Consider the following 27,868-nt stretch of genomic DNA (forward strand, 5'->3'; position numbering starts at 1 on the left):
ACCTGCTGGCAATCATTAATCAATAGAGACACTATTTAAGGACTCCTACGTTCGACACCTGTTGTGGGAGTATTGTTTATGGCATTGCTTACCTCGCTGCTCATTGACTAGTGGCTTTTGACCTTGTCGTGTTTTCGCGTGTAGTCTCGGTACCAAGTTTGTGTGTAAGTACCATTTTGTTTTGATGATCTGGCTTTTCTCGCGTGTACAAAGTGTTACATAGTTTTTCGTTCGTAGTTTGTGGCTTTACTTTCCTTTTCTTGCTCTTTTGTGCAAGCTCCTTTTGTTAGTCGTTTTTGATTTACCTCCTGGTCCTCATTGTGGACCAGCGCTTTATGTTCTCGCTTATTTCCGATTCGATTTGGACATTAAATTGTCTTTACATCGGAGACCTTGTTTTTGTCTATGTTTTTTGGATCCCCCTCCCTAACTCGGTTTACCCGAGTTCGTAACAATTCATTTCAATGGGGAATACTGATTTGATGTAAGAGTGAATTGAGTTACGAGCTTGATCATACAGCAAATTAACTCCTGTGTCAAGACATCACTGTATTTTAATTATGATGCATCTGTGCACATAGCTGCACATGCACGTCGCAAAAACATTTCCTTTCTCATCCTAGTTCCCGCGAGCATGGTAGAGAAAATGTGTATTTCATTATTCATACCAGTTGCAGAGGGCGAGTGACGTCATACTTGTTATGATTCTCGTCGCAAGCTCCACCCCCCTTGGGTGGCGTCTGTTGGACGTGGCGGCTCCTCCTCCTCCTCCTTTTCCTCATCAGTCCAACCCTCTGCACTTTATGTAAACAACTCCATTAACCCAGCAGCTCAACCTGCCGACAGACACTATGTTCACGCGTGACATTATTGACGACAGTGTTCCACAAAAACACGGCCAAACGCGACAGTTACATCTATTGCCACCACCAAATATATATGGTCATGTCATGAAAAAGGTTGTGCCATTCTCCTCACAGTGACCACCAACCTGGTAAACATTTCATATGTAAAGATTAGACCGTTGCGACATATGTATCACGCAATAACAACCAAAGGGACGTCTTTAGTATGACAAGAGTACCCATGATTATTCCACTTTTAAACAAACAAAAGTATATAAAAACCGGGACAGTGTTTACGGTATTACAGGTATATGTTTGCTGTGTATAAATTGTTTTCCAAAAGAAAAAGTGCAATAATGATCAGCAATAGTGTGCAGCCAAATGTTGACGCCCAACACTGCGCGCACACACACACGTTCACACAAGCGCACACACCCCTTTCTGAACAAAAACAAACAGAATGCTACATGATCCTATTAGCTTTTTATGAACACCGCGGACGCGTCGGTACATAGTAGTATCATTTGGCTCGCTTACCTGCTTTTCGCCGGTTTAGCGTCCCGTATTTACATGATTTTTTAATGACGCAGCAAGAGCACACGGAGCAACATGATTGTCGCCATTTTTTGTTGTTATTGAATTCTCCAATGCCATGTGACAAGATGTTCAGGGTTTTAAAAATAGACTTCCGATTACGGAAAGAAGACATGTTTCAAATGCGCCGGAAGCAGGTTGATCCTCCGACTTGTTATGGATTAGTCTGCTTACTGACTAAAGGCGTGAGCAATATTTGACAGCTCAGGAAGGAGCTACAACGGCTTGCAACAAGTACTACAAGTACATTATTCCTGCTGAGGAGAGCAGTGACAGACTTGTATGTGCTTCAGATGAATCGGATACCAGTGATGAGAATTCATCTGAAAAATAATTATTTTCATATTTCCCAAAAATTCTGTTCACAGGTGGCGGATCCCAAATTTACCAAATTAGATCCACCTCGTAATTATCACCAAATCCATACACCCTGACCGCTAAAGTGTGTCCCATGTAGCAACCACAATTGCACTTTTTGAACAAAAGAAATAACAGGTTTGTCACATTAAAATCCAGAAAAAACGTTTTGTAACGATTACTTAGTACTTTATATAAAATATAGGCCAAATGTATGTTAGGTCTACACATAAAATTAAATACATTGAATTAGTCCAGACATAGGCAGCACGTCTGCCTCACAGTGCAGAGGTCCGAGGTTCGATACAGGCACCAGGTTTCTTATGTGGAGTTTGCATATTATCTCTGTGCCTGCGTGGGTACAGTATTCTCTGGGTCCTCAGGTTTCCTCCTCCCACATTCCAAAAACATGCATGGCAGGCTGATTGAACACTCCAAATTGTCCCTACGTGTGAGTGTGAGCGTGGATGGTTGTTTGTCTGTGTGTCGCCTGCGATTGGCTGGCAACCAGTTCAGGGTGTACCCCGCCTACTGTCCGAAGACAGCTGAGATAGGCTCTAGCATGCCCGTGACACTCGTGAAGATATTCCAGAGAAGAAGAAGGCACCAGCATGTTTGAAAAACAAACAGTTGACTTGTCCAACACAGGTATCAACAGTACACTTTTTATGAAATATTTTGTTTGTCATATTAGCGGTTAGGAAGATGAATGAATGAATATTATATATTTTGCTGTGTTTGGCATCAAATTAAAAATATATTTTTTATTTGAATACTAATTTAATTTAAATTTTAATCTAATTACAGTACAGAGTGGCAGATCAATGTTAATGTTAGAATCTTTGCCTAAGAGTACAGCATACATACTCGCTACGTTAGCTGCAATGCTAACTGGTCAAGAACAAACTTAGCTATACACATTTTTGTATGAATGTCTTCTCTGGTAATATGAGGAACAGGGTTGTGTTGCTGTTGGAAAAATATGAAAAACAAAAGAAAGGATTTCACTTATTCTCATTCTCATAGTCGGAGGAATTAGCTAGATGGGGTCATTTCTCATGAATCATGGAGCTCACTTTTTCCCTTTTTAATTTACCAAAAAAGTTTTAGTTCGTAAGGGTTATGTGTGTTGTTGAATGACACAACTTCAGAGCATAATTACAACTGTTTAAAATGTGTTTGAGAAAAAATGTTTTAACAATTTCAAGTAGGGGATATCAACAAAATCATGCCAACAATTATGCATTTTTTGTAAAATATTGAAAGATAATTTTTTTGTTTGGGCTGGCCAGGTGCTCCAGCGGTTAGCAGGTCGACCTCACTGTGTGGGGGTTGTGGGTTCGATCCCGGCTCTGGCCCTCCTGTGTGGAGTTTGCATGTTCTCCCCGTGCCAGTATTCTCTGGGTCCTCAGGTTTCCTCCTCCCACATTCCAAAAACATGCATGGCAGGCCGATTAAACACTCCAAATTATCTCTAAGTGTAAGTGTGAGCGCAGATAGTTTTTCGTCTCTGTGTGGCCTGTGATTGGCTGGCAACCAGTTCAGGGTGTCCCCCGCCCACTGCCCAAAGACAGCTGGGATAGGCTCCAGCATGCCCCACGGCCCTTGTGACGATAAAGCAGTTCAGAAAATGGATGGATGGAATTTTCCGTTTGATAGGAGAAACAATATTTTGGAATCACTTTTAGATAATATTTCACATTAAATGGCAAGTTCGTATGTTTTTATGTGCATGGATTAGTCAACATTTCATGAGGGTTTGAGGGTAGAAAATCATACAATTCATTCATTCATTCATTCATTCATTCATTCATTCATTCATTCATTCATTCATTCATATTTCTTTCTTTTTGTCACACTGTAATTTCGTCAGTTGGCAGACTGTTGCAAGACCACGTTTGTGTTTGCACTGTTGTCAACAAACACAACGTTTGGAAAAACAACAGCAAGGTTAATGCCGTTGGCCACATGGTGGTGCCATGGCATTTGAATTTGCGTAAATTTGTCTTTCGATGCCAATCACTTTTTGAAGGAAACCGTGAACTTTCGCGAGGGAGCGCCAAAGGTTACTATGAGATTCAGGTGGAAAGACTATTCAAACACGTGCCTTAAAACATTAATGGCAGTATATGTTCAATGAAACTGTATTCACTCCCATCTTATTACAAATTTTCTTTCTGATGGTATGTTTCACTCCACTGCTATACAGGTAGTCCTTGGCGAGGGAGCGCCATAGAGCACGATGAGATTAAGGTGTCAGAGAAGCGCCACTCAAAACACTGCATTTAAAACATAATTTTCAGTTTTTGTTCCATGAAACTGGATTATTCCTTATTCCCTAATTCCCTAAATCCCTAAAATGGATTAATTTATTCCTACATTGTTCCATATATTTTTTCTGTAGGTTTTTTTTTTCCGATGCTGCACTGCTGTACATGTAGTACTTGTAATGTTAATGTTGATGAAGCCTAATCAATAAAACTGCACTTCCAAATCATTTTTAAAAAATTTATGCTTTTAATTTTCTAAAAAAAAACAGAACCAAAAAAACAGTGTAGTTTACATCCTGGAGAGAGTAGGGGCTCTATTTTGATAGCCAGGCGCTCGTGCGCTCGGTGTAAAAACAAGCGCAACTTCATTTTAGTACCGGGCAGGTCTAGTTTACCGTGTTAGGCATTCTGTCAGACCGACAGCATTTTCTTTTACACACCCCGGCACACCTACAAATTTAGTAAAAAAAAAGTAGACAAATTTTTCCGACTACCAAAATGCAGGTCTAAATTGTGGTGTAGGTGCTGTATTGTGATTTTGGTAGCTTTGATTGAGGCACAGGCAGACAGATATCGTGCTCCGTAGATGTGTGTGGTGGATGTGATCGTATTTCGTTCATGAATATGACAACAGAAGGAGCGAGCATGCTTCAGGCTACCAAAAGAAAATTAGTGCTGGCGTTCGGACAGAGAGTTCCTCGGGTCCGCAGGTTTCTCTTCAACAACGGGGTTGCTACAGTGAGGCTGAGACACCGCGTGTTGGGGTCCGTTCCTTACACTGCGCACGGTCATGGGTGCAATTGCCCACGTCACATGCAGAGCCAACTACATCTATATATAGATTGCGCGTCGTCCCGCACGCGGTCTGTCCTTCCGTCTGTCCCTTTTCAAAACGTACCTACTTCACCGCGCCGCCACTGCGCCGCTCAGGCAGTGGCTCACTACGATCGCGCGGGCATCTTAGCGAAAAAATGTTGTCTACCCACAAGCATTGCAATGAAATTGTTAGTTATTTAGTAGAGCTAAACATCTCTTTATTTTCGCGATAAGCAATGAAGATGAACAAAAAGTTGAACTAAGCAACAACACTTTTGTGGGCCGAAGGCCCACCTTACCAGCCTTCCGCAGGAACTAGCTGATGAGCCGCCTGGAGGGCGGCGAACCACCACCTTACCAGCCTTCCGCAGGAACTAGCTGATGAGCCGCCCGGAGGGCGGCGAACCAGCTAGTTTTCCATAAGGTGAGATCTTGCAGTTTACCTGTATATATGACCTTTACGTGCCAATACCCTGTATGAACCACAGCAGATCTAGTTCTGCTTCTGCAATTTCAAGCCCTATGTGCACCTTGACCATCCAGCTTTGCATGCAATAGAGGGGAGCTGCTATGATTCCCCAGTAGTCAACTATGTTTCATCTCATAAAAGCACAAAACAGTGAATATAAGGCCTTTGAAAATGTATATCAGTCTAAGTAAGTCAAAATTGTTGTTGGCAAACGGTGAAACGTGACTTTGTCCCTCCCACTTATATTGTTAAAGACAATTACTGTGCAGTACCAAACAATTTCAAACAAATCCCAATTCCAATGAAGTTGGGATGTTGTGTCAAAAGTAAATACAATTTGATTGATTTGCTAATCCTTTTCAACTTATATTCAGTCCAATAAACTACAAAGACAAAATTGATTATTCAGAGTAATAAACGTTATTGATTTTTTGCTAAATATTCTCTCATATTGAATTTGATGCCTGCAGCAAATTCTAAAGAAGACGGTACAGGGACAACAAATGACCGGCAAAGTTGGGAATGTGCAAATAACACCAGTTCGGAACATTCCACAGGTGAACAGCAGAAATGCCCTTGCCTTCCCTTGGCCTGAGCTTATCTGATATGGGCTAATGCAAAGTGAAAAAGTGTGCTGTGGTCTGATGAGTCCACATTTCAAATTCCATCCATCGATGCATCCATTTTCTAATCCGTTTTGTCCTCATGTGTGTCGTGGCGTTCTAGAGCCTATCCCAGCTGTCTTCGGGCAGTAGGCGGAGTACTGGTTGCCAGGCAATAGCTATTTACGCTCACACTCCCACCAATGGAAAATTTGGAGTGTTCCATTAACCTGCCATGCATGTTTTTGGAATGTGGGGAATGTGGAGCAGCATTTTCGGGCAACTGAGAACAACATTAAATTCAAGTACTGTTCCAACATGAGTGGAGTTCATTGGGAGTTGTGTGGAATGCTTGCGAGGAGCAGCTCCTATCTGGACTCCATGCCAGAGCTCATTCCATTCAGTGCCAGTCATCAATAAAATAAGGATAGAAAATATACACTAGTTGTTTTGTGTAATATGAGTTCATGCACTTCTGCATGCTACACCAATTTATTTTGTACCTATAAAGAATTTTATCAATATTTCTAAATAAAAAAAATACACAAAGTAAATCACTTGAATTTGGTTATTTTATAAGTAGCTTGCATGCTGAAAAAGTGTTGTCACCCAAGCATGAAATAGTTCAACTGAGAACATGTGGTAGCTACTGTTAGTATACTGAATTATTGTGAACATAATGATAAATTATTAAAGATAACAATAAAAGGATCGGGCGAAGAACTTTTCAAAAGGGAAAGAAGGTATCAAATGGCAGTGTGCCTTGTTTGTAGAGAAATGGAAGAACCTGAGGCTTTTCCATTGTCAGTGTGATCCTCACTTTAACCCTGCTTCTTGCAAAGTATAAATGACACCTAGTGTTACATCCTGGAGAGGGGAGGCCTGTGTTCATGGTATCCTGCTGGTGGTAAAAGGTTTTACTGGTGCATTTGACACTGTGATATTCAGTTTATTGTATACTGTATACCAGTGGCGGATGCTGGTCTGTCAAGGAGGGGAAGCTCAATTTTGGCTGACATCACAAAATGTGTCCGTTTATTTATTCGTGAATTCTACTCTCCATTCCTTTTCAAGAAAATTATCTGTGACCCTGTTATAACCAATAAAGCGTCTTTTCCAGGGACTTAACTAGTGTCCTACAACTACAGCAACTACAATAAAACAGAAATAAAAGATTAACTCATTCACTCCCAAAGACGTTTTTAAACGTCTTTTCAGACTTGGTATAGAATTGGCTGGTACTGAATGAGTTAATCGCTTGTCGTTTTCAACAAAGAGAGTGTCGCTAAGATGATTAGAAGAAGTCTCCAGTTCAACAAAGAATGAGCCTTGAAAGATGCTCCCACGGATGCCTACACTAAAAGATCGGTGATTGGCTTATTTCGCTGTCCTTCAAAAAGAGATTCAGCCTCAGACAGATTATCCAATCATCATGCAGAAAAGCTCAGCATTCGGGCCAGCCGATACACGCCCACTGTCCATCAACTCCCAGAGACGCTGAGCGTCCGGTGGGCGGGACAAAACCAGCATTTATCCAATGACTCGTCTCGTTTCAATGCCTTGGGAAAACGGGCTCTGAACTCTCAAGACGGCCAGCGTCCGCGCTGAAGACGCTCAGCGTCCAAACAGTTTAAAGCACAGTGAAGATGCGGGAACGAATGAGAAGAGAGTAACCAGTCTTAAGAAGCTGATTCAGAACAAAAGTTGAGCGTGTTGTAGCGCATATTTAGTCAATGACATGTACACACAATTGTATGTACACACATATATTTGATCACTTATTTGCTGACATTTTTCGGGGATGCGCAGCCTCCTTTGCAGTCTTAGAGCAATCGCCTCTGCTGTATTCTGCATAGTAGTTAGACTTACTGATTAAAATTGTCATGTTGAGCCCGAAACGACAGAATAATCGCTTCGTGCACAACTACTAGAGGTAAGTGGATCCCCGAAATAGCAGACACAGAAAAGGAATTATGTCACAAAAAATGAGATTTATTATAACACAAAATCCCCGTCCAAACGGACAACAGAAAATGCTGGTCAAAGGAGGGCCAGAAAATAATAACAAGGCAACAGAAAACGCTGGTCAAAAAGAGGACCAGGAAAAAACAATGAGGCAACAGAAAACTCTTGCGAAACAAAAACGGCAAGTAGAAAGTTAAGTATATACTAATCAAACACGAGAGGAATATCAAGGCACGCAATAATAGTCAATAGTCATTTAAGTCAGAGTTTTAACCGAGAAGGAATAGGCGATAGCAAATGCCACGGCGTGGAATACTCCGGCAGCGAGTCGACTGCCGGACCTCCCAAATATAGCAGGTGCAATTACCAACAAATTGGTTGGCAGGTGTGCAGGAGGCAAGCAAGAACGCCTGCCCCCCGCTGTCGAATCCGGAACGTGACAAAAATACAGCCACCTATATGTCCGAATCAGTTAAACTGGGGCTAAATTTGAGTGATTTAATCGATATTCAGCAGCCTTCATATTTTTCTTTGAACAAATCGGATCACATGCCATTTAATGGCATATGGTGATTTGGGTTACATTTTTATTTCTCATGCTGCTTGGTGAAGGAACACCCAATGTGTCGCCATTGATGCTCAAGAGATGCTTGTTTTGCTGAATTTGCCCTGCAAAAGTGATATTAAAATAATGCTTGAGTACTTCTATTTGAACACCGATAAAATTGGTAATTTCATGTTCAGTTGGATCAGTGATTTATGTTTCACAAATACAGTATCTGGCAACAATTTATTAAATTCTAGCATGATTCACCAATACCTGCTTTCATCAAAATATATATACACTGAGAGGTTATCTACTCATAAACTTGGGTATGCACAATTACAACCCCCGCCCCCTGAAACATGATTGCCGTGGCCTAATGTAAATACTGTATGTACCTTTGTACTGTTTTCGGGGAAAAAAAAGAGAGCTATAGTACGTGATTCAATAGACATGACCATGGATAGACCTAGGGTAAGTCTTCTTTTGTATTTTATATATATTTTAAAAGTAGAGTTAAAAATAGCGTAAATCGAATCAACTAATATCAGCAGAAGGCAATATCCGTTTTTCTTAAATTTTATAGCCAAGTTTGTTCTTGACCAGATAGCTAACACAGCTGTCATGTTCTCTTGAACAACTTTAACATGAACACTTATTTACACGCATGCATTGTAATTAGAGTAAAACCAAAATTAGTATTTAAATACCTGAACGTTGTAACTAAAGTATTTAATCACCAGTATTCCTTGAATATATGCTCTCCGAGTACTGGAATATTTCCAAAGGTAACTTGTGCCCAACACAGCAAAATAGATGATATAATATCCTATTAAAATAATTACAGTAATGCGTAGCGTTGATGGTTGATTAATCAAAATATATAATGTTTTTTAACCTGTTATCCCAAGAATACAAAAAAATAAAAAAGCCTGTTTTTCAAAAACATTGATGCCTAAATTGCATGACGGAGTTGTAGTCAGCCACTGTGCCTTCTGATGGAACAAGTCGAATATTGCGCTTGGCAATTGACAAAATGCAGACTGAATGAACTAATTGTAGACCAGTACAGTGGCATACGAAAATTAAATAGCACGTTTGAACTTATATTCAGTACAAATCATATATATTTTTTGTCGGTAAAAAAGGACCCCCCCCCCCCCCCCACCATTACAAGACTTTGCACATGATAACGCTGCTCACTGTTTATATATCGTTATATTAGAGACAGTGTAAATTTCTAGCTTATTTTTAAGACCAGTGTATAAACTGTTGGGGCACTTTGCCATCGTAGAAAAGACTACAGATACCACAACGCCTTGCGACATGCGTGACTGTGAATCATCCATCCGCATTTTTCCTGAATGATGTGCGCAGTAAAATGGGGCGTTGTAGAGACTCTCACGTCCATTCGTGGATAAACTATTTATTAAAACATAGGCTACCGTAATGTAAGAAAAAGAAGACCTTCAAGAAAAGGGGAAAATACGGTTTTGGGGTTGGGAGTCTTCACGGAAACGGCTACCAAGAGAAGACTTTGCGCAACGGTCCGAACACTTTCAAGCTAAACAGGAATTTATTTTGACATTGGAGCGGGCGGGCGTGTCTCATATGCGTGGAGCTTGTTGGGAGTTTCCCGTTTAAACGAGGTAATTTTGGTTACTTCTCTTGCAAAGAGCAAACGGGACAAGTAACACTACTCTGTGCAAACGGGAGCAGACTTGTATTTGCTTTTTGAGCGAAGGACATGGCCAAATTGTTCCGCGCTGCTATAATGGGTCCTCCAGGCTCAGGTAAAGGAACCATATCAGAGAGGATTGCGCAAAGCTTCGGCCTGCAGTATTTATCAAGTGGTCACTTTTTACGCGAGAGCATATCAGCTAATACAGGTAAGATAATCTCGAATCCTCGCCTCCTAACCCAGCACGAACACGAATGTGTGTTTTCATAAACACGCGATGCATGAAGCATATCTTGTTCAAGGCAGCATGCGTAAAGCTGACTATTCTTATTTTATTCTGCAGTTGAATGCTTTTACAGTCCACAAACACGTTTTTGAATCATTTAAACGTATGGGGAAACTTGTTTTTTGGACATCTATGCACTCCTCGGTGTGCAAGGCAACTGAGCATGCAACGTTCAATACGTTTGATTAGAAACTATCCATTAAAGGAGGACAAAATTAAATAGCTTACGTGACGTAAGCTATTATAAACATGGAGGTGCAATGGAAATAGTAGGTAATAATCATAATAATAATGTACATTCTGTCCGTGATTTCTGTTTGGTTTGGATTTGACTCTCCTGCTTCAATCCACAGCAGGCTCCACACACTGAAGAACTCTCATTTAAAAGCACACTGAAGGCAGCTTGTCGTTTTCCATGTTAGATAACAGATGTCTGACAGTCCAGTTGGGGATTTATTGAGTTTGCCGCCTCCTATGGATAGAAGCTAAATTAATACTCATTTGAATATCAGAGGGGGTACTCTGAAGTCAATAAATGAACTGACTCTATTATCGATCTGTTGTAAACCAGAGGCAGGAGTGCAAGTAAAGACATATGTGGAGAAAGGCATGCTGGTGCCGGATCATGTGATGACCAGGCTAATGATGCCCAGACTGGAAAAACTCAGTGGCCAGAGCTGGCTTTTAGATGGTAAGAAAATATACTATTTCCTTAATGTATTATTACGAATCATCTCTGAACTTTGTGTGCTGCTGTAATACCTAAATCTACCGCGTAAAGCAATATGTTATCCATAATGAATGGGGATGGGGATGGCAAGCGTTCCTTTACAGTGATTGGCCAACTTTTTTCCACCCCCATTTTCTCAGATGACTTCTTTAGGAGAAAGGCATGCATGCCATATAGTGCTTTTACATCTGCACACAATGAACTTGTGGTATTGAAACCAGTCTACACTATGGTCTGTACTTATTTACAGCAACTCAGCTCAACTCAAATTTATACATCATTGCATTTCTATCATGTGTGTATAATATCCATTTTCATACAAAATTTATTATATTTTTTCATCAAATTTTCCACTAGCAATACCAATATGTACCTACATAAGGACTGTTCAGGAAGGATAAACAACATATCTAGAATAGAATAATCTTTATTTGTCAAGTACATGATATTTGACTTGAAAACACAGTAAGTGGTACACATGGGAGGAGAGGCTATTTAAGCACCCGGCCGCAGAGCAGTTTGGTGTCTTGATGTTTTGCTGCAGGACACGGCAGCTGTGTGTCTGGGGGGATGTGGTGGCCGGGATCCCCACTGGGGCAGGCGATGATTCTAACAATTTGGCCACATACAGTATGTCCCTTTTATTTTGGTGGAGCTGTCCTAAAAGCAAAACAGGTCACTGTCTTTTTCTGAGTTAAATATTATCTAGTATCTTAATAGTGGACAAACATTGATAAACACTACTTCTTGTTGAGTCACAGGGTTAACCTGGAAGCAGGATCTGTAATCAATCAGTAAACATATCTTTTTGAGGTTGGTCAAAAAAAACGAGTAGTCACACAGGCATACATTTGGAATTACATACATACATATATGCATGCCTCATTCATAGTTACAACACCGTACAGCTCAAGAAGACTACATCAAATCATGTTAACCTTTTCTCAAAATGCCTAATAATTGCTCCCTCTGCCTTTGTTTCTTATGATTCATCTTATTTACTTTAGTCACTTTTTTACCACATTACCCAACACCTTTTTTTTTTAAACAAGCATCTCAAAATTCATAGAGAAGAACTTTTTAGGTTTTCAAAAAATTACCTTTCAAAATATTTCTCTGACTCTTGGCGTTCAATTAAAGGAGGGAGTTTGCGATTTTCAAAAGAAAATGTTTTTGTCAGGACATGGTAAAACTGTCTCCATGACCTGTCTATCGAGTATTATTAAAGCGATCTTTTGGAAAATTACTTTCATTTCAATTAGTATATCGAAACTTGTCGTACCATGACAATTTGACCAAATTAGCCTAGCGGAGACTGAAGAGACAAAAGGTGTGTGACTGAGAGGCGTGTCAACCATTAGCGGGCACCTGCTACAGCCACACACGGGAACCCAGAAGCCTCAGGTTCCATTATACATTTCCCAAAATACAACATCAAGGCGGTAATTTTCAGTTTGCAACACTCTGTAAGACTCCAACACGAATCAGTAATGCCCGCCGTGTAGCAGCCATGGTGAAGGTCAGCTTGGTTACGAACTTGCATGTTCACTTAAGTGAGGTACGTGGCTTTGGCGGGGAGACCTAAGGGTAGGAGAAAAAGAGGAGTGAAATGAGCCTACATTAAAATCTTGCTAGCCATTAGAAAACTGTTTTTTCCTCCTTTAATGTAACACACGTGTTTTTGGAATGTGTGATAAAGCCGCACGCAAGCAAGGAGGGAACATACAGACTCCAGGCTAAAAGTCAGTCGAGATTCAAGCCTCCAACCTCTGACCGTGAGGCAGACATGCTAACCACATTTCACAGTCGACTAATATTGCATAACAAAAAATATTGTATTGTGTTAATGCTTTGTGTGTGTGTGTGTGTGCGTGCGCGCGCGCGTGTGTGCACGCATTCGCACGTTTTCTCCTGTTTCTCCTGAACGTGTTTCTTTGGTTAATCAGACTCTGAAATTAAAAATCTTTGGTGTAAATGTGTGAATGGTTGTTTGACTATAGCAGGGGTGCCCACACTTTTTCGGCCTGAGATCTACTTCTGACATGACCGAGTCAAAATGATCTACCGCCTGTTAAAAATGAAAAACACATTATTTATATATATATTCATTCATTCATTCATTCATTTTCTGAACCGCTTGATCCTCACTAGGGTCGCGGGGGGTGTTGGAGCCCATCCCAGCTGTCTCCGGGCAGTAGGCGGGGGACACCCTGAATCGGTTGCGAGCCAATCGCAGGGCACACATAGACGAACAACCATCCACACTCACACTCACACCTAGGGACAATTTAGAGTGTTCAATCAGCCTGCCATGCATATTTTTGGAATGTGGGAGGAAACCGGAGCACCCGGAGAAAACCCACGCAGGCCCGGGGAGAACATGCAAACTCCACACAGGGAGGCCAGAGCCGGAATCGAACCCGGTACCTCTGCACTGTGAAGCCGACGTGCTAACCACTGGACTACCGGGCCGCCCCTATTTATATATATATGGATATGGATATATATATATATATATATATATATATATATATATATATATATATATATTTGAATTATTTTTATTTGCACATTATAGATATGCATGAGTGCATCAACCTGTATAGCACAATACAACAAATAAACGTTTTGTAATTACCTTACTCTGACGACTTGCACTGAATTAAATCAGACAGGGATGCATAGTCCGGACAGTGGCTGCTGATAGCCAGCCTCAAGCAGATTTCCAGATGCTCATCAGTCATGGTAGAACGCTACTTGGATTTAATGATCTTCATGTGGGAAAAGACTGACTCACATAAATAAGTGGAGCCAAATAACGCAGTCAAAAAGGTAGCACATTTCCTGATGTTTGGGTACTTGTCCTCTGGGAGTAAGTTCCAGAATTGTCTATGAGCTCTGGCCTTCAACTGAACGTCAGTCTGAAGTGTCAGAATCTCATCCTCCACTTCAGAAGAATTCAGGTGAAACGGTGTTGTAACTTTTGATGCCAGTGAAACAACATCAGTATCTTCATGGAAAGGGTAGCACATGAATGTAGCTACTGGCTTGGCAAAGTCTTGAAAGCGTCTGTCAAACTCTGACAGACAATTGTCAATTTGCTTTATGTAGCGTGCACCGTCAAGCTGCGCACATGACTGCTCTTGTGTTTCCAGCTCTGCCGCAAGGTTCTGGAAGTTTGTCAAATCAAACCAGTGGAGCTTTGAGGAGAGAAGTTTCATTTTTCGTTTGAAAGCATTAACTGAGCTGATCATACTGATCACAGTTCTGTCCTTTCCTTGCAGCTCCAGATTAATGTCACTCAACATGTTGGTTAGATCGGTTAAGAATGCCAAATCCAGCAGCCACTGATGGTCATTTAGTTGGCTATAATCTGTACGGTTATCTTCAAATAAATAAAAAAAAATCTTAATTTCCGGCAAAAGCTCTCGAAATCTTTGCAGGAATTTCCCCCGACTTAGCCATTTCACGTCGGTGTGCAGCAACAACTCAGAGTGGTCGCACTCAGCCTTCTCCAGATGTGCACGGAACAGCCGTCTTTGAAGAGACCTGGCCCCAATTGAGCAGGCAATCTTTGTTGCCACATCCATTATCTCTTACATGTTGAGCATTTTTGCACATAATGCTTGTTGGTGTACGAATCATCATCTTCCCTGCACTTGGCGATAAATCCATTCGAGCGGCCAACCATGGCGGGTGCGCCATCTGTGGTTATGGACACCAATTTGCAGACTGGGTGCTGGGTCCGCTCAATAAAGTTTCTGAAAGACTAAAATATGTCCCCTCCTCGTGTGTGTTCTTTCATGGGCAGTATTGTTAACAGGGCCTCATTCGCAGTCATGTCAGCAAACACCATCCGAATAAAAATGCACAATTGTGCTGTGTCACTCACGTCTGTAGATTCGTCCAACTGCAGTGAGAAACAATCACAATCTGTGATGTCCTTCCGAAGTTGCAGGTTCAAATCCGCAGCCATGACTTCACTGCGCCGTGTTACTGTAGTTCTTGATAGCTGGAGAGCTTTGATTGTAGCTAGTTTTTCTGATTTGTTTTTAAAGTCTCTGAACAACGAGTCGGCTGCTTCAAGAAATGCTTCTTTTACCATCTCCCCATCTTGGAAGGATATTTTGTTTTTAACAATGACGTCACTCACCCGGAACGATGCTTCAGTGGCTGCCCTTGCCTTTGAAGTTCACTGCGTGAAAGATGACTGTTGTCCGGACAGCTGGGATTTTAGTTCATTCACCTTTCTCCTTCTCTCTTCGCTTTTTGCCGGGAACTCGCCGTCATAGTTTTTATGAACAGTCCGAAAATGGCGCTCCAAATTTCCCTTCTTCGGGAAAGTCATTGCAGAGTGACAGATGAGGGAAATGCACTTTGAAAACAACATTGTAAGAAATAAGTCGTCCTCCCACTCCTTACGCATACCTGTCAACTCATACGGTTTAGCCATAATTCATACGGATTTTGTGGTGAATCTTACATATATGGCCGTATCGCACAAATCATACGGATTCTGAAAATTTCCGTCCCCCCCTAACGGGTAGTTCCGTTTGCTTTTGTCCAGAATGGTGCTAGTCTACTCGATTGCTTTCATTTCTGGTAACTTTCTCTTCACACAGATTTCCAAAAGTCGCCACCAGAAACACTGACAGCATTATTGCAGTGCAAAGTAAATATGAATGGATGTTGTAACTTCGAGCCGATGGATCAATATTTGGAGTTGGTGAAAAAAGTAATGCAGGAATACAACTCTGAACACAGTAATGCCACTAAGTCGAATGATAATTAGACATTAACCAGACATTGCATTATGGAGATCTACAATAAATATCATTTTCGAATTTCATATCGTATCAATTTCTTTTTCTGACATTATTTTGACATATAAAATGCTTTGGTATGTTATAAGGATGTTTTTGCTCTTTATAAGGATTTTTTTGGTACTTTATACAGGTTGGCGCTCCGAAAGGTTGACAGGTATGCTTATGGTAGTGGTAGGTCTTCGGATTTTTACTTAGTCCAGCTTTTCCACTCATATTTATCTCCTGTCTTATTCTCAAATTTACGAGAGTATGCAGTAATTAGCAGAGTTGAATGCGCATGCGCAGTGATGCGTGTGGCAGAGAATGTTCGAATGTCATTGTCAGGACGGATAAAAAAGAAACAATAATTGTCAGGATGGATTTTCTGTGATTTGTAATTGACTTCTTAAATAAAGATTGATAGCAACTGGTCCACCAACATTTTTTTCTTTTTTGTGTGTGTGTTTGTTTACTGGTTCTGTAAAGTTATGGAAAGTAACCTTGTGGTAGAAGGTTCGGAACGACTAACTAAAATGTTTTTGGACTGTGGGAGTAAGCTGGAAAACCCACGCAAAGTACAGGGAGAAATACTCCACACAGACAGCCCCAAGCTGCTACACTTGGCTCGTAAATGATTTTTTAAACATGTTTAACAGCATGTGTGATAGTGTCTCAGTGTCACACCCAATTTTGTCTTTTGTTGTTTCTCACCAGGTTTTCCACGGACACTTGTACAGGCCCAGTCACTGAACAGTTTGTATCAGCTTGACTTGGTAATCAGTCTCAACATCCCTTATGAGACTCTGAAAGACAGACTGAGTGACCGCTGGATCCACCCTGGCAGTGGTCGAGTTTACAACATGGGCTTCAACCCACCCCAAGTCCAGGTCTGAAAAACTCAACTTTGAAGTTTTTTTTTTTTGTTAAACGTACACATTCAACTCTGACTGTCAACATGCTCTCACACACAAACAGGTACATATGAACGAAACAAGGACTTCAAGGGTCCATATTATGGCAAATTAGTTTTTCACTCCTTTATACAAATATTTGGTTCAGTGATCATTTTACAGTTTACCCCCAGCGAGTCCCAGGGACTTGCTGATCAGAAAAGTATGAGTCCCATGATGCATTTAGAGAGTCCCAAATTTCGAATTCTGAAATGGTCTACTTATTCAATTGCAGATATCACAAACAACAACGAAATACATTGATTATTGTTTATTTCTTATAAACAAATGCTGCAAACATTTTAAATAATTCAGGCATACAAAATTAACAATGAACATCAGCAGCTGGGTACCCCAGTTTATTCAACAAAACAAATGGATCAAAATATGTTGTACTCATAAGGCATCATGAATACAACATACCACCAAATCAGAGTGTTTTTTCCAGGCTCACACTGCAAAGATTAATTTACTGGTAATTAATACAGGTAAGTATTGATGTGGCTTGACATCCTCTTCCCAAGACGATGCATGTGTAATCTACTATGAATTTGACGAAAGAATCTACCACACGCTATCGTCAGTTCTACCAACAGTTAACATTAGCATGACTACACCTTGTGACAAATGTTTAACTCCTAAAGTTACCATGCTACAACCAGTAAATTTTAGAATAACCAAGATTGCTTCATAATATTTTTCATAGCGATTAACCAATAGATCGAATGACCAACTTGCCTCGTAATCGTGCCTCCCTTCATATCTCGCTCTCGTGTTCTGTGCATACATCCCAGGTGAGTTTAATGCTATGCCCTTCGGACGATTCATACGAAAAATCAGACTGGCATTCTAATTTCTTAAATGTTGTAATTAGTAGACCTTTGTGTGTTTTTTTTCTCGCCGGCACCTTAAACTGTCATGTGAGCGATTCCTCAGTTTGCGGACTAAAATAGCAACCCGCATGCGCGTATAACGTTATCTGTTCCGCCCCGCCAACACTGAAAACAAAACAAAAGTAAATTAGAAGAAACACACTCACAAACCACACCACAAACACATACAGGCACAGTGAAATCGCTTTGATCACGCCGGAGAGATGCCATCGCGTACAGTCAACTCGTGTGCGTTGACTTTTATGGGAAACCATTTTTCGGTATCGTCAAAATTACGCCACGGAAACGACACTCCCGGTAACGATCATTACCGTGAAATCCCTCAGGCCTGCTGTAGGTTTTTTTTATTGTTTTGTTTTGACTGAGAAATTTCTTTGAGTCCCAAAAACGCACATTATTTGGAACTGTGCGTAAAAACGGAAAATTATGCGTCTAGGACGCGGGACGCAGAGGTAACGAGATGGCTGTCTATTTATGTTTGGAGATGTGTCCATGTGCCACAAAAATGCTTTGATTGTCTTGGGCATTGGCCTATTTGATACAGCCTTGGCTCTGTAGCTGATGGGAGAAGCAGCAATGTTATATATTGTACATCAAACAATGGATATAAAAACTATACACACCCCTTTTCAAATAAAGTCATGGTTTGTATATGCTGAAGCAGTGGCAGATGCTGGTCTCTTAAGATGGGGAAGCTCAATTTCAGGCGACATCATAAAATATGTAGTTTAAATAATTTATTTAAATGTGAATTCTATTCTCCATCCCTTTGCAAGAAAATGATCTGTGACCTTGTCATACCAATAAGGCGTCTTTTCCAGGGACTTAACTAGTGTCCTCTATATGGCCAGCAGAGCTAGGCTGCTTAAACGAACAGGGAGAACAGAATGCGAATTGAAAAATTGCTCACACGGTTGCCTACACAAAAGGTCGTGATTGGCTCATTTCGATGTCAATCGTACTGGAACACAGGCTCAGACAAATCATCCAATCTGATGCATAAAAGCTGAGCGTCCGGTACCCTCCCACTGCCATCCAGTCCCAGAGACGCCGAGCGTCCAAGGGCGGGACAAAAACCAGCTTGAATGCAATGACTCGTCTCCATTCAACGGATTGGGACAACCTACCCTGAACTCTCGAGACACTCAGCGTCCGGGCACTAGACTCGAAGCGGATCCCAAAGCGTCCCCACAGCTAGCCTGAAGAGGTCGTCTCTCCCTGGGTCGACCCCGTAGCCTCTTACCGGGGGTGGGGGGGCGTGCTCGGAACACCTCACCAAAGAGGCGTCCAAGAGGTATCCTAATCAGATACCTGAGCCACCTCAGTCCCTCCCAAATGTCAGAGCTTTTCACTCTGTCTTCAAGGGAGAGGCCGGAAACCTTGCGGAGCAAACTCATTTCGCCCGCTTGTATCCGGGATCTAGTTTTATTTATTTATTTATTTATTTATTTATCACGACTCGTAGCTCGTGACCATACGTGAGGGTCGGACCGTAGCTCGACCAGTAAATCGGGCGCGTCACCTTTCCGCTCGGCTCCTTCACCACGACAGACCAATACAGTCTGATCTGCTTGTCGATTACCCGCTCCATCCTGTCCTCCCTTGTGAACACGACCCCAAGAAACATGAACTCCTCCAATTTGGGGAGGATCTCATCACGAACCTGAGAGGACAGTTTTTTTCTACCCTTTTCAGACTGAGGGCCATAGTCTCAGATTTAGAGGTGCATAGTCTGCTGCGAAACGCTCCAGTGAGAGTTGGAGATCACGGCTTGAGAAAGCCAACGGTACCACATCATCTGCCAAAAGCGGAGATGGAGTACTGAGGATTCCAAACCATACATCTTCAACACCTTGACCGCGCTTAGAAATTCTGCCTAGGCCATCCCTCATCAAGGCGTTGTGTTACTCTGGCTACCCCACTGAAAAATCTCTGGCCAGACCCCTGAATGGAACTACTTGTGATGTTTGACCAATCAAACGGAGCCAGGGAGTCGCACAACCACAGACACAGACACACCCACACAATTTAACATCTCTGTTATCGACCAAATCGGTTTTCGACCAGAAAATGTGAGAATTTTACGCCTTGGATTGCGACCGGAAACCGGTTTCCGACCAAACTGAACAAACCCGAATAAGCCACTCAACTCGTCTCGGCCTACTTACACAAGGACACTTTATCATGTAACATTCATTGTGAGCAGACGTGTTTGTTGTGATTTACACAATCCTGACATTTTTTTTTATTTTTTTATGCATAGTGTATTGGCACCGAATCATGGGCTAAAAAATAGTTTCGGATTTCGAACACATCGCTTTTCGAACAGCCTTCTGGAACGGATTATGGTCGATAAGCCTTAGCTTGTAGCCGACGTGTGCACATTTTGAGCATGACGTCTCTGATCCACTGGTTAAAGGACACTTTGATTCTCTCCTCTTTCATCTCAAACCGCTTCAAACAACAAAGCGTGTGACGGAAAAGTGGTTAGGACTGCACGACTGTCCGTGTTTTATGTTATGTGTTGTGTTTATTATTTTACTTTATGTTAACTGTTTTGTAAAGCGCTTTGTTACAGCTGCCGCTGTTGTGAAAGCGCTATATAAATCAGCATGTATTGTATTGTTATATAAAATTGTGTTAGTAAATGATGATTATTTAACACAATTTTGTAATTTGTTGTTTACTGAGTAAATTTAACACAATTCTTTCATAGCAGAATTTGCCTCAGTGTATATTTTATATTGATTAATTGATTAAATTCATTTTTTCAGTTGGAGTGATAGTGCTGTGCAATGTCTGAATTTGCATGTTCCCACTTTATATTGTCTTTGATTAAAAAAAAAATCATAATTGACTTCTGGGTTACTCAGTACCTGAATATTTTTTTTTAACTGAATAGTTACTCTTACTCAAATATATCCTCTTTTTTTTAACCAGTTCGGTCAGTTGAGAACCATTTTTCATTTACAGTGAGGACATGTGCATATCATTATTTGGTGGAATTCTTTTTGCTTTTTCCTGATTCATATTCTAAAGTAACTCTTACTTGAAGTGAATTTGTGGTGACACTACTCACATTTGACAGTATATCATACACATATAGGTGTGTACAATTAACAGGGGTGTTATTGAATGCAATTTTTAAAAATGTTTCTATCAAGCAAACAAGAAGTTTGCTTGATAGAAACCCTTCAATGGCCAGTGGCCTTGCAGTGACGTGAAAATATTTACTTCAATACCGAAGCTCAATCGAGACTTGGCTCAACAGAAACAATTTTTGAGTTACCACAGGAAAGTGAGTCATAGTCATATTGTTGTGCAACATTATCATGCAGCAGAAGAGCACAGATCATGTGACACAAAAGGCGCCTCAGTTTTATGTGGTAACTTATCGATTACATGGAACTCGAGCAGAAAATGTCAGAGGCACTTGAATGTTATCTCTTCTCTCAATACGACTTACTGTTTACTAGGACCATCACTGTGAAAAAAAGTTTGACAGGATTGTGCATAGAAGATAACATTTAAAACATGCAATACTATCTATTCAATAACATGAATGTGCATAAATTACCCTGGCAGCTGCATTCCATGAGGCTACACTCGCTCCCACGTAAGATGAAGTTTGTTTTTATCCAAGTTACAGGGCTGGCCCGTTTGGTCCATACAGAGTTGACTTTATTATCTGTCTTATTGTACTATATATATATATATATATATATATATATATATATATATATATATATATATAATCTTATTAACCCGTTATTTTATTTGTACTTTTTTGAGTCTCATTTTGAAACTAATGAGTAGCACTCAAATTTCGTTATATGTAATACAATGACAATAAAGTTGATCCTGATCCTGTTCATTGTGTGACGTTACAAAGGGCAAAGATGACATCACAGGGGAACCGCTGACCCAGCACGATGACGACAAACCAGAAGCTTTGATGGCAAGATTGAGACATTACAAAGATGTGGCTAAGCCCGTCATCAATTTATACAAGTCAGTCAATTCTTGTTTTTATTTTCTGCAACAAAAGTTGATGCACAGTTTATGTATACATCTCACTTAATATTCCAAAAAAACCCAATTAGACACAAAAAGAATAAATAGAAACTGAATGTGTTTTATTTGACTAATAAAAGCACAGCACTCTGAGTGATTGGTCGGTTTTGTTATGATTATTTGATTGCCTTGTTAGGATAGAAACAAAGCATTTTATGACCTTTTTTGAAAATGTCACATTACACTTGCTCTCTTGCCTCTCCACTCAGGTCACAAGGAATCCTCCACTCATTTTCTGGGACCGAAACGGATCGGATTTGGCCTTACATCAACTCCCTCCTCAGCACAAAGATGCACGCACAGCCGTTTGATAACCATCAGAGCCAGGCACCCTAACTTTGAGAAGACTGAGAGAGTTCTCAAAAATCATCAGTAAGAAAGTATAACATGTGGCTTGATCTTCTTCAATGCTGGAATTTTTGTCTTTCGGGTTCCTCCATGACAGCGGAGTTGAGAAATGGCAGGACCAAATGTGTTTTCACCCAAATGTCATATGAGGGTTTTGCAGATGATATATTTTTTTTTAATTTGAGGTGTGCATGTGGATCTTTGCAGTACTTTACTGAAACCGTATTTAGTGAATAGCTAACTTGATCAATAGAAGCTATTCTATACAAACAGATATTAACTTGCAACATTGACAATCACACACAACTCCTTACACACAATTTAAATTGAAGCTGCATGGAAGACGATAGGTAGTGAACAAGCAGGTTAGAAGACAGAAAAAGCGAAAGGAAGAAATATGTCAACCACAAAGGAAGGATTTCCTTAGCAGTATTTCCGCCACAAGCTATGCAATGCATTCTTCAGAGGGGTGAGGAAAGTCATTCCAAAGTTGAATTTGGAAATGAACTCATTTCATCCAGTATACACTGTCATTGTATTCAATAATCTCAAATCAGTCTCTCTAAAAATCCATAAAGTACTTTCTCAGACGTACAGTTAAAAATCCCTGAAAATTCAAAGAAAATGGTCAAGAATGTCTGCTATAGAGAGCTGACAAAACGCATATCCATCTATACATCCATCTCCTCATGAGAGCGCGTGCTGGAGTCTATCCCAGCTGCCTTTGGGCAGTCGACGGGCTACAGTCCATCAACATAGTTGCTATTTCCAAACAATTTGTCCCATACGTACGGAATGTGCAGTAAAAATGTTTAAATCTTTTCAAACGTATTTGTGAATACGTTCAGACACTATAGCGTAAACACAGCTATTCTTTTAGCATTTGGCCTACATTTTACCGATAGATTTGAAAATTAGGTAAGGAAACATTACCGGTGTATATTTGTACCTTTATGGTTTTGTTATGTATGCAGTGATTGACTTTCGTTCTGTATTTTTCTCATAGTGACACGTGATATGCATATCATGTGCAACTCAAACCGTGGCCTTTGGGGGGAAAAATGCAGCATTGAAATCGGGCATTGCAGACAAAACAAAAACATTGAATTATAAATAAATTTCTCCAGTGTGGGGCAAATAAATAATATCTTAAATAATATTTACCAACTTAATTATTGAACATGCTTGTATCATGTAAGCCAACTGCTAAAATGTGGGAGTCCATACCGTTTGGAAGTATGGGGAAAAAATTGCTACACTTGTACCATTTAGCCTAAAACTACGGTCTAATGTATTTGCAAGTACATTTGAACGATTAGCTAGTCAAATAAATTTACTCCACCGTGGAAGTTTGACGACATCCCTCCAGACTGCCTAGGGGACAGGGCCGAAAGCACAGAATACACCTTTGTGTAAGCACCAGAGAATGAATATCAAACAAACATCATTAGTGATCCCGAGTGGCACCCGAAAGACGGTCTCTCAGAACCTTTTCTGAAGTCAAGATGGCGCCCGAGTAGGCAGCCGTCAGCAAGTGCTCTCATGAGCCTTGCTTTTTTTGTTTTTCTTGTGTTTCTTTTGTCACTTTGTGTTTGTTGTTACGTCGTGTAGACTTGATGTGGACCTTTTTCAGCACTTTTTGGCCACGACATTCATCAAGGAGGAGACTCTGTGCTTGGTGGTTGCGCCTTCTCGGCAGCATGGGTATAGCAGCACTGTTTTTGACTGGAGGAATGTCGGCGCCATTTGACTGTCGTTGCTGGACAGTCCCGGGGCGCTTGTGTCTTGCGCCTGTAATGGGCAGCATTTTTCACAGCCCCGCTTTGTTCAGCGGAGAGATCGGTGCTGTTGAACGGTCTGCGGCTGGATGGATGGAGGTCTTGAGGAGCCGACGATGAGAAGAAAGGAGCGTTGCCGCGGAGTGCCGATGCGGATTTGGAGCTGGGAGTCGCGGCTTGGAGTTTGAAGCGGATTACGTGGGACAGGAGAAGTGAACTAATCTCTTTTCGTCACTGGATGCTACAGCTTTGTGTTTGCTTTCAAAACTTAGCTTGTAGCAGACGTGTGCACATTTTCAGCATGACGTCTGTGATCCACTGGAGAAAGGACACTTTGATCCTCTCCTCTTTCATCTAGAACTGCTTCAGACAACAAAGTGTATGCAGAAAATTGGTGAAGATTGAACGACTGTCTGTGTCCTATGTGTTGTCTTGTGTTATTTTTGTTATTTTGACTTCAAAATGGCGCCGCGAGAGTGGCTGCCTTTCCAGCAGCTCCTATATTTTGTTGTTCTACTTCTTACTTTCATAACTTTGCTGCTGTGAATTGGGAATTTCTCCATTGTGAGACTAATAAAGGTTTTCTTATCTTATCTTTTCGCTCGTTGGCTTGCGTGCCACTGGGTTTTGCTTTTCCCTCCGGTTCAAAGCGGTTTGTTCTCTTAGGTTGTTTTTCCCACAGTAGAAATTAAATTGAAATGATCCATTCCAGAGCTGTTATTGTCACTATGATTTAACAGTCATACAAGTGTAGATATAAGTTGGAGAGTATCGAAGCAAGTGGAGAAGGAGTCTTGATGAAGGGAGTCTGCCTTATATATAATGTCTTTTTACATTCTCAAACTGTCATACATGTGTGGAAATTATTTTCCACCGTATAGTAAAACTTAAAAAGAATAAATTATGTACTCACCTAACAATGATTATGTTGGCAGTGTTGAACATGCATAGGGAGGTTTACTGTGTACTGAAATATTATACTTTGGTATTATTTTAAAGTATCTTTAGACATTTTGTACACAGCAGCCTTGACAAAGATGTGTCCAGCAATATGCTGTATTCCATTTCATGTTCTATGGTTTCCATCACTCGCACACATTTGCTCTTCGTAGGCTTCTGTGGTGGCAACCAGATAGTCAAAAGAAGCGCACACACGTGTGGAGTTTGTTCAGCTTTTAGACGCTCACCAAGATGAAGATTTGCGCGATATGCTTGCCCCACATCTAACGTCATGGAAGGTGATGGTTTGACCTGAATTTTTATGCAACTTGAAGGCGTTGTGTTCCAGAAAAGTATTGGCGGGTTTTCACAATGTGTGATCTTTTTGATGTTGGAGTTTTTAGTTACCTTGTATAACAACAGGTCTGTGCCTTTTCTCTCCCTCTTGAATTAGAAATTAACATTATTGGGGGAATTTCTGAATTTGCTGTAACATCCCGTGCAATGCAAACACGGCTACTTTGACGTAACTGCTCTGGAGAACCAGTTACTGAGTTAGTTTGTTACTATTCTGCTCTATTAGCTTCATGTTTAAAGTTTTATTTAGCTGTTGAAATGAATGACATATATCCGTACGTGCTTCAATTTATGTTGGTACTGCAAATCCATGAAAAACATGTCTCACTGTAACCCTACAGTCCCCCTTGTGGCTTGGGGAAATATAAAAAAACACAGATGACTGAATTCCTTTGATTGCGGTTTGTAGTGATTCATGTAACGTGCAATAACTCTGCTTTTCACCTTCAGGTAATTACACTCGCTCAACATTCCCTTCCAGTTTCAAATATCTTTGTTCCTCACCTTTGTCAAGTTACAGCAGAATGTAGGACATTGTACATTATTGCCTGATAGATGGCCATTGCCTAAAGTCTGTTTCTCTACCTGTTGCCTTATGAAAAGATATATAATTTCACAGTGAATTGGGATCTTTATCTTGAGCAGGGTACACACGTACCGATGGTTCAACATCATAATCATTTGTTTTGGAAATTTGAGATACCCCACACATGAAAAGGAAAAATATATATAGGTCAGCGTTTTGCCTACGGCTATTAAGTGTGTGGTGTGCTTGGGACAACCAACTCAATACATCACACTCATAATGATATCCCGATCAACAAGCGCGGGTCCCCTTTCACACACCGGATGTGTGTCGTATACACGCGATTGACTTGTGAGAGGCAGAGGAAGAAAAAACAGTCATCAAAGAAGCAAGGTTAAATGTTAACTTGTTTAGTTGCGTTGTGGTTGCAAACTCTTCTTATCATTTCCATGGTGATGAATGATTTGTTGTTCTGACCTGTTATGCAACTATTAAACAACCAGGTGCGCTGCCACAATATTTTTATCCGGCAACAGCATGTGCTTCAGGTCACCTCCTATTTGACTATCATTCCGTTTTTCATCACAAGCCAATTGTCTGTGGCTAAGCTTAACTCGGTGTGAACCACAAGCATAAGGATTTGAAGTTGTGAATACTGAACAGGTTCAATGTTTACAATGTAAATATTGAAGAGGTTCAGCATTTACGGTACAAATATTGAACAGGTTGAATGATTACGATTGTCTGTGCCGTTTTCAGAGCAGATAGGTGAAGAGAAATCTCTCCACATCACGTCACAATCGTTCAGGATAATCACTGCCGCAAACATCTGAGAATCTGACCTTTGGCCCAATTGTCAGTATGTTTGTATCCTCCTTAACGTGACAATGTATGTACTTGTGTTGAAATTCTGAATATAGTTCCTTGTAGTTATGAGTACTTCCAGTATGAGAAATACACTTTTGTTTTAACACTGAATATAAAATGGTTGTTGTCAAATTAAACGTGTTGGAAAGTACGAGACGATGCATTCTTATAGAGTGACTCAACAGATGAGCGGGTCAACGTGCCTTTTTATTTTTTTTATTTTTAAACAATAGGAAAATGTGTCTATGCAAAATGTCAAAAGATTTGATGGGAATGTGAAAACACCTGAGTTGCCTCCATACTCAGCATGGTGTTTAGCAGCTTTGTTTGACAATGGAGCTGGATGGGTGTGGTGTGAAAGTTTTCTGTTGGTGAGGATTATATTCCACTGATTTTTGTGTCTGACATTTCTTTTCACATCACTGTGTTCCATACCGATTTTGCTCAATCTTGTCATCTTCCAAATGCAATAAAAATAACTTTCTGGTGAATACATTGTCTTAATGTGAGTAACTTCATCCCTTGTAGTTGGATCCATCCAGTGTGTGAATCACTGTCATTGTTTTTTACTATTACCACGTTATAGCCAGGTTTCAGACAAAAAAATAGATTTGTTTGGAAAATTGAATTTTTGTATGTGCACGTTCACATATCTCAATGGCAAACAGCAGCCCATAGGTGTAGGCTTACACAATAGTATCGTGTATATACAGGGGGCGTCGGCAACACGCGGCTCTCGAGCAGCGTGCAGCTCTTTAGCGCCCCCAGTGGCTCCCTAGAGCTTTTTAAAAAGTGTTTGAAAATGGAAAAAGATAGGAGCGAATATGTATATTTTTGTTTTAATATGGTTTCTGTCAGAGGACAAACATGACACAAACATTATTAACGTTTTCCAATGCTGTAAAAATGTGTCGAATAAATATTACATTTCAGCATTTCGTCAACGAATATTTGAGTCATAGCCTGCGACAAACGTTTCTATTAGCAGGGCGGGATGTCACTCGGGGCTGTTGTAAAAGCAAACAAACAAAAAAAAAACGGCTGCCTTTCATGTACAATTCACCGAGGGTACTTGCCAAGAATGGGAATCTGGGCGGCCAAAAGAAGCATTTTAAAACTGTACACGTGAGCAACGATAGTTAGCACGTCACTGTCATAGTTAGCACGCTGCG

The 27,868-nt window shown here is 40.7% G+C and overlaps 2 protein-coding genes and 1 long non-coding RNA gene across 7 annotated transcripts in view; 1 reads left to right on the forward strand and 2 right to left on the reverse strand.

The window, feature by feature from the left end:
- The window catches only part of jak1 (Janus kinase 1), a 43,298-nt gene extending 41,748 nt beyond the window's left edge, over positions 1-1,550 (reverse strand). The window contains exons 1-2 of one of the 3 annotated variants that reach the window (XM_052073326.1): positions 1,383-1,550; positions 669-794 (exon numbers count right to left, since the gene is read on the reverse strand). The gene's annotated coding sequence lies outside the window, so the exon portion shown is untranslated. Of the gene's footprint in view, positions 1-668; positions 800-1,382 lie in introns of all 3 variants that reach the window. The other 2 variants (XM_052073325.1, XM_052073327.1) reach the window with 2 other exon arrangements.
- Positions 1,551-9,808: 8,258 nt separating this feature from the next.
- On the forward strand, positions 9,809-27,187 carry ak4 (adenylate kinase 4). 3 transcript variants are annotated; one of them, XM_052073501.1, is made up of 6 exons: positions 9,811-10,351; positions 11,001-11,120; positions 16,679-16,851; positions 21,700-21,818; positions 22,091-22,253; positions 25,120-27,187. In XM_052073501.1, exons 1-5 carry the CDS (start codon positions 10,210-10,212, stop codon positions 22,215-22,217), a joined length of 681 nt encoding a protein of 226 aa, XP_051929461.1. In that variant the 5' UTR covers positions 9,811-10,209; the 3' UTR covers positions 22,218-22,253; positions 25,120-27,187. The 3 variants fall into 3 exon arrangements, with proteins under 3 accessions (XP_051929462.1, XP_051929461.1, XP_051929460.1); XM_052073500.1 differs by having other exon boundaries at positions 22,091-27,187; XM_052073502.1 differs by lacking the exon at positions 11,001-11,120 and having other exon boundaries at positions 9,809-10,351; positions 22,091-27,187.
- On the reverse strand, positions 12,623-15,368 carry LOC127605767 (uncharacterized). The gene is made up of 2 exons (XR_007963662.1): positions 15,313-15,368; positions 12,623-12,740 (listed from the first exon to the last, which is right to left on the reverse strand). It is a non-coding gene; the product is annotated as an uncharacterized LOC127605767 (long non-coding RNA).
- Positions 27,188-27,868: the final 681 nt, after the last annotated feature.

Source organism: Hippocampus zosterae, chromosome 8 (assembly GCF_025434085.1).
Source record: "Hippocampus zosterae strain Florida chromosome 8, ASM2543408v3, whole genome shotgun sequence".
Lineage (NCBI taxonomy): Eukaryota > Metazoa > Chordata > Actinopteri > Syngnathiformes > Syngnathidae > Hippocampus > Hippocampus zosterae.

Coding starts and splice junctions, on each gene's coding strand:
- ak4 (XM_052073500.1), top strand. CDS start 10,210: ATGGCCAAATTGTTCCGCGCTGCTATAATGGGTCCTCCAGGCTCAGGT. Junction 10,352..11,000: donor GAGCATATCAGCTAATACAG/GTAAGATAATCT, acceptor GTTGTAAACCAG/AGGCAGGAGTGCAAGTAAAG. Junction 11,121..16,678: donor CCAGAGCTGGCTTTTAGATG/GTAAGAAAATAT, acceptor GTTTCTCACCAG/GTTTTCCACGGACACTTGTA.